The following is a 7,363-nucleotide window of genomic DNA, read 5'->3' as shown; positions in this document are numbered from 1 at the left end:
GAAAAGGTGACAAAACCATAAATCATTATGACAAAACTCCAAGTTCTTGTGGGGATATACCAAATATCATCCCTGATGTTCCAAAGGATGGCATGAAGAGGGGAATTTCAGCAAGCAACACGAGCCAAGTGCTCGGCGAGTTGATGGTCTTAACCTTTAAAAGGGACACCAACAATGATAATATGGAGTGAAACTGATTACCTAAATGGTCTTAACTATGTTAATACATTTAATACATAAGTCTGTTCTTTTGCCAAAAAAGAAAAAAAAAAAACAAAACTATATTTTTGATCAAAGAAACACAAACTTAGTTGGCTAATATAGTGTGAAGGGCTCTCGGCGATCACAGCACAACAACGATACAAAAGGTTATTAAAATTTCTGCTATGATACGAAAATTCTTGCTGATGACTCTTACAATCAAGGAGATAGCAGGCGGGAAGTTAATATGCCTTATTGTAAATTAGATATCTTAATTTAAATATTTTAACCTTTTGCCTAGTGTCTATGAAACTAAAAACAAAAAAAAAGGAGAAACAAAAGACTTCTGAACCAAAAACAAGATAGTTCTCTTCAAACAGTTTATGTTCTAAAACCGTTCCTAACCACAAGTTTCTCTTTTTGTGTGTATACAACTTATCAAACCATTTGCTTGAGTTGTACTTCAGGGCCGGCGGCCACCAGTTTTCTTAGCAACTGGAGGACCTGAGTCCTCATCATCCGATTCAACATGTCCGTAACACCAAATATTCAGCCTCTCTTTCTTTGCTTTTTCCTGGAATTCTTCCAACTGATCTAAGGCTGTCTGCCTTTCTCTTCTGTCCCACTTGTTCCTCTTCTCTAACCTAGCAAGTCCTTCCTGTATTCATACATTAAGGTAAACCTCAGTAAGAAATCATACAACGACGAGACAAAAGAAGACAAAAAGGTTAAAAATGTGAATATTTGAACCTGGAGCATAGCCGCATTGATGCTGGACTCTGTTTCCACATCAACTAAGGTAACAATAAGCACACTCCCGGTTCCTTGCCCTTTTAATTTCCCACCTGAAGTATCCCTATCTTCAATCATAGCCTTGAGCTTTTTGGAACTATTTATGGTCCAATCACTCAAATATTCGGCTGCTTCTTGACCATAGTCATCCTCTAGGCTTGGGACCTTGATGAAAGCAAGGCTGCATAATTGAGCAAGTCCAGGTGCAGCGGCCATTGATGGTTCAATAGTCCGTAACCGGCTGTAAGGAACAACTTCTTGATTACCATAGTCAATATAAAAGACCTCAAAGCTATCTGTGGGTGATTCAACAGGTCCTCGGGGAGTGTTGACGATCTAGATTTAAATTAAGCATGAAAGTTAGTGATCAAAATTGATGGTGAATAAATCGATTCAAAACTAAACAAACCTAAGCTGAAATTTCCTCGCAAAAAATACGTATTCAACCCTCGAAAGGTTTTACCCAAGAAATCAGCAATTATGAAAGCCTACATTTGGAAACTATAAACTTAAAAAAATGAACCTATGTTTTTTGTTTTGCCAAGTTTAGCTTGTGATTCTTACCATAGCACGATTCCAAGAATTGTCGGCACTGAACTGAGCAAGAACAATATCGCCCTTCTTTGGATTAAAAGAACCAATAAGAGGTGCTTCTTGAATGTTCAATGAAGCAAGCTTCTGTTGGATAGAGGACACCTTCTGATCCTTGGTTGCTTGAACATAAAACTTTCCACCGCCCAAAACTTCTGTGACTTCAACCTGAACACAGAAAAAGGCAGTTCTTGCTCAAAAAATAAAATTCATATGAAAGCAGTTGAACAATTATAAGATGTAGTTTGCCCAAGCACCTCAAGAACTTCCTGCTTTCTGTTTCCAGCAGTTGAACCATTCGCAACTTCTTGCCCCTCAACATAGTTCTCCCATATCTAGGAACAAAACAAAATAGAAAAAATATCAAAACTAAGTTCTTCGAGGATGGAAAATATACATAATTTTCAGGGATCTTTACATACTTTCAATTTCTGACTCTTTGCGGCCTGCTCAGCTCGTGTAAGGAGGTGGAAGTCTGGAATCCTGTCAGCACCGAAGGAAGATAGCTTTGCTAAACCAGCTTCTAGAAGTGCCACAGCCATGTTGGTCTTACCCTCCCATAAAGAACCCAAAAACGTTCCAGTTCTATCGCAAGTTTCTACTTCAACCTGCATTAATAGAACAAAAACAAAACTACGAGTTAGCTAGAGAAAGGTGTGTGAAAGAAGCTTTGAGTAAATGCAGGGAAAGGAAACAGCACATACCTCTACATCCCTTTGAAGAATCTTCCTTCTCATCAAGGCAATGGCCTCCTGTGAATAAGGCTCATCGCGACCAGGGCATCTAACTCCAGATAATGCAAACGCGATGCTACAAGTCTCCTTAGGAATGAGCAACTTAAACCGGTGCCCGCTAAGAACATAATCCACAACAGCAGGCAGCTTTCTACTTCTTTGCAAGAATGGTAAGAAATCTTTGGCTTTCTTTGCAGAAGTCTGAGAGGAAAATCAAAAATACTATGAGCAAGCAAACCATGATGATAAGAGAAAACATGGGGCAAAGGTGGATCAATATCTGACCGTCATCAAGTCTGTAATGTGCATCACTGGAGGATCCCTGGCAGAATGGATTCCTTTCTTCCCAGCAATGGCACGCGATTCAGCGGCCAATAGTGAGTCATAATAGTTTGACCTTTCCTCAAAGTCTCTGTGTCGGATAACAGTCCCAAAGCCACGAGCTATAACCAGTTCACCGATGTTAGTCCCTGCTGGTTGGTTGCCCGTAGCTGGAGCAGGGGATGCATCATCACTGTCAACCTTTGATGAAGACACCAGAAAGACCGATCCAAAATCCATTACCCTGGAGTCTGCTGCCGCAGCTGCTGGCACAGGTCCGTCAACCGTGCCAACCTTTCTAGAGTACTCCATAGAAACATTCACCTGAAAAGCCAATTAGCAAAGAATGAACCACTGTAAAAAATATCAAAATCTGATGCATAGAATAAATTTACCGAGCACCTAAAAAGTGGAATAAATTGGGAAGAATATTGCAACAAACCTGACGGCCGATAAGGCGAGTACGCAGGAATTCCCTAGCTTCACGGGCATAAGGAGCTGGTTTTTCATCCCGACGAGGATTGCCTAGCTTTGGAGATCTGATACTCGAGAGATTGACGCGCCGTTCTGCTAATGGGCTACCAAACGGTACAGCATCATCAGCTACTATGATACAGTCTCCGCTCACAACTTCTACCACCTGAAGACGCCAAATGATCAAAGGCACACGAGTATGAGACAATACAATGAGCAGGTAGTACTCTTCCTGAAAGCATTAGGTTGAACACTAACCTTTCCAGTGAAATTCTGGTCATGAATTGCTTTTGAATTTGTAACTGGTGGAATGTAGTTAGTCCAGATTCTTAAACGATCCTTCTTTGCTTTAAGTTCAGCAGTCTTCAATGTTCGCTTAGCATCCTCCTCCATCATATTGGCACTCCACTCCACAAATTTAGCCAAACCCTAGGTGGGGAGAAAAAATACAAGAGAACATTATTCAGTATGTATTCTTCATGCACGAGACTAAAAATACTGCCAGTATTAAAATGAATTCATTTGCAAATAGAGGATTAGCTCCATGCTAAGCAATGTTGCGAACGGAACTAACAGATATAAACACAAGGTGACAGAAACAAGTTACATGTTCTACAAGCTCCAAAGCCAAATCCTTTGCTGAATCACCATCAGGATAGTACACGGATCCAATTAGATTGCTGAACTTGTCAACACCCTCCAAGACAATACGCACCTGCAAGTCGAAACATAAAGATCAGACCAAAAAAGTAAATAAGACGCTGACACATAAGTCACAAAGATAATGAACTCACGTCTCTGTGCAAAACACGAGTCTCCGTAAAGTGCTTTGCTTCCCTTCCAAACGGATCTGGAGCTACTTCATTAGAAGAGGCTGAAGAGGCTGCAAGTCTTTGTGCTGTTGTTAGAGGTCGGGGTTCAGCAGAAGCATCTCCGTTTGCTTCATTAGTAGAAGCTGCTTCGGGTTCAGCAACCGTTTCTACTGGTGCTCGTCTTCCCATGGATGGTGACTGAAAACCAAAAAGATAAATTAAGTTAGCAGCGTAAGTGGTAAGAAACAACACCAGGATGAAAGCAGAGCAGAGCAGTATAGAGCTAGCGATTAAGCATGGTTAATACCTGAATTCCGGCAACAAAAACTTGAACAAACTGGAATTCTGGAAGCAAGTAAACACGGACAGTACTTCCATCACGAACTTGCTCCACAATTCCTTGCATAGGCTTTCCCTTGTTTGCAGCCAATAGGGCCATAGCATCCAAGTTACTAGGATCTCCAATAGCAGATGGAGGTAAGTCCCTAATTGCAGCCTCAGAGGCACCAGGTTCCTGCAGAGCAGATTACAGCAACTAATCAATATAATGTAGAAAATTAGACGCACACCCAATGCTCTCACATTAATCTTAATCTATTAGATAGTTGGCATACACACAGGGATAATTTAATATTACAAAAGTTATACGTCATCAAATGCTGGAAAGTGAATATGCATTATTGTATAAGGCTCTCAACACTATGGCAATGTCACTTTTTCTTTTACATTGATGTGTTGACAAAGAAAAAGAAGAAAAATAAAAATAGAAAATAAACTTGCCTTGCTCCAGCGACCTAAACCTTGCGTCTTAGCTTGCTCTTCAAGGCGAAGAAGTTCGGTCAAATAAGGGCTAGCTTCCCCTTTTTGGTTGTTGCCCTGTTCTCTAACCTTTGCCCATCCTTCGGCAACAACCAGCAATGCAAGATTCTTATCACCAAGGAAAACTGAACCAAATTCCCTCCCTATGGATGGTACAGTGTAATCCACTCTAAAGGTAACTTCCTGCATCAACCAATAAAGTATATAATTAGATTAGGATGGCAAGAAAACCAGGACGACAGTTCAAATCAACAGTTTGCAGTTAAACCAAGACACTACCTTTCCAATGCAGAGCTTCCTCAAAAACTCTCTGCTTTCCCATGCAAAAGGCTCGTCGACACCACCTCTTCGAGCCTAAAGTATGACGAAACAGAACGGAATCAGCTGTAAGCGCATGTATAATAGAACTGCAAGGAAAATTGTGCCAGAAACTTTGAACTATTTAAGAGCCTACACTAACTAGGTCAGTTATATTCCCATCAGTGATATGGTCTATACCCAGACCATTTATAAATAAAAGTGGTTCTGACAGTTTTCTAAAACCTATCAAATTCAACTATTTAAAAATACTTCCCAAAGTTTTTAACTTTTAAGCTATCCCAGCAAGCAAATTCTTATTGCATGTGATCTAATTTGTGTAGCAAAGCAGCCTCCAACAAATTACAATAGCCGTAATCATGTATTCACTACTAATGTAAAAGAAAACCCCAGAGTAATCATGCATCCATATTGCTACCACATATTCTAGCCAATGTTGGACATCACAATATGGGAAAGTAACTCACCAATCGTGGAGCCATGAGAGATGACAATGTGATAGTCTTTTCAGGTGGGATCTCCGCCTTAGTATTTCCCATAATGACCAAACAGTCACCAGAAGTAACAGCTTTGACTTTTCCTCTCAGCCATCCTGATGATGATGCAGCTGCTGTCGATGCCATGTTCAACAGCTAATAATAATAACACCAAAACTCTGCACGAAAATTGAAGATACAAATCCAATTAATTACGAAACTGTGCATACATTACTGCATTACTACTAACTCAATAAAAACATGAAGGATTAACAAAACAGAGCATTACTCTATCAGATCTCAAAGTCAAAGTCAATTTTACCAAAACAAAAAAAAAAACAGAGAGAATAAACAAAAGATAGTTCTCCGATTAATTAATATCATGAGCTAAAATCTTTAATCAAAGAGATGATTTCTGTACGAATACAAATCAAATATCCCTTGCGAAACACGAAAATCACGAAGAACAGTTTTGATAGACTAAACGAATTTAAATCAATCTCGAGATGAATCAATCTTCTTCCTTCTACGTAGAAAATATCAAATCAAAAACGTTAATTAATAGATCTAACCTTATTCAATCAATGAAGAAAAAGAAAATCAAAAAATCACATCAGAAAGCGATATCGAATGCAATCAATTCTTTTGACAGATCTGAGCTTCGATTTGTTAAAAAAACGATCAATCGAAATCAAAAAAAGAAAGAAAAACAGAGGAATCAGGAGATCTAACCTCGATCCGAATCAGAAACCTTGATCCGTGATGTTTTTTGTTCGTGGTAAAATTGACGAGAAACAGAGAGAGAAATCTAGGAACGTATCTGGGTGAAAACGAGAGCTGTATATCTAATGAGGTACAACGATAGAAAAGAGGGAGAGAGAATCTATCTACCTATGTCCTCTTCTTCTCTCTGTTCTCTATTGAGGATGTAAAATAAGTTACTGGTGAATGAATTTAAGATAGAGAAACGATCTTTTTTGGCTTTTTTAAGAAATATATAACGGGATCTTTAAATATCACCCTCTCTTTCAAAAATATTTACTCTTAATGGAATTTTATTTTGTACTTTCCGATTTTTACTCGAACTATGGTCGGGGAGGATAAGAACCTTGTTTGGTTTGGGTCATCCATGCAGTAAAGCCAAAGATGGCCGAGGTTTTGCAGAAAGGCAAGTTCAGTAGTAATTATTACGGATTGGCGGAGAAATTTAGGAAAGACAATCTTTCTGTATTTTTGTGCTAATTAATTTGCAACCACGTCAAACTTTGGTGAAATTTATTTTTTCCTTCAAAAATTTGTTTTTGTCAAAGGGGAGATGCTTGTATAAAATAATGCACGTATTGTGCACTTAAAATTATGGTGCATGGACTGAATTCGATACTGATTATTTATAATATACATGAACTAATAATCTATGCACGTATTATCCACTACAATGACCAGTCGTGGGATTTTACATAATACAGTATGAAATTCTTTAGGATCTTTGTCAACATCAAGACATGATTGATTAAGCTATATAGGACAATAGCTGGAAAATTAACATTTTAAGTGGAGAAACTACTGTATATATTAATGTGATTTTGAAATAAAATAGCATCCAAATTTGGAAATGAAAAATGTGAATCTTTCTTTTACCATGAAAAAGAATTAAATAAAGTACATACATAACTGTAATCTACTCCGTCGTATTACCACAAGACTAAAAAGTAAGAAATTGGTTTCTGACACACTCAAAGTTGCTTGTAAGACGAGATGGAAGGTGTACTTTTGAATTTTAACCCTGCCTGAACTACCAACCACCAAGCCACCTAGTTCTAACCCT

The 7,363-nt window shown here is 38.6% G+C and overlaps 1 protein-coding gene across 1 annotated transcript; it reads right to left on the bottom strand.

Annotated features, from left to right (window-relative positions):
* Nucleotides 1-345: 345 nt before the first annotated feature.
* LOC113271478 (ribonuclease TUDOR 1-like) lies at nucleotides 346-6,505 on the bottom strand. The gene is made up of 16 exons (XM_026521358.1): nucleotides 6,271-6,505; nucleotides 5,530-5,717; nucleotides 5,024-5,098; nucleotides 4,706-4,927; nucleotides 4,233-4,439; nucleotides 3,908-4,123; nucleotides 3,721-3,828; nucleotides 3,372-3,542; nucleotides 3,082-3,279; nucleotides 2,604-2,963; nucleotides 2,289-2,519; nucleotides 2,007-2,192; nucleotides 1,842-1,919; nucleotides 1,558-1,752; nucleotides 952-1,329; nucleotides 346-859 (listed from the first exon to the last, which is right to left on the bottom strand). The coding sequence occupies exons 2-16, from the start codon at nucleotides 5,683-5,685 to the stop codon at nucleotides 665-667; spliced, it is 2,976 nt and encodes a 991-aa protein (XP_026377143.1). The 5' UTR covers nucleotides 5,686-5,717; nucleotides 6,271-6,505; the 3' UTR covers nucleotides 346-664.
* Nucleotides 6,506-7,363: the final 858 nt, after the last annotated feature.

This window comes from Papaver somniferum, chromosome 4 (genome assembly GCF_003573695.1).
Source record: "Papaver somniferum cultivar HN1 chromosome 4, ASM357369v1, whole genome shotgun sequence".
Taxonomy (NCBI): domain Eukaryota; kingdom Viridiplantae; phylum Streptophyta; class Magnoliopsida; order Ranunculales; family Papaveraceae; genus Papaver; species Papaver somniferum.
Note: the sequence above shows the minus strand (reverse complement) of the source record. Positions and strands in the feature narration are given on the sequence as shown.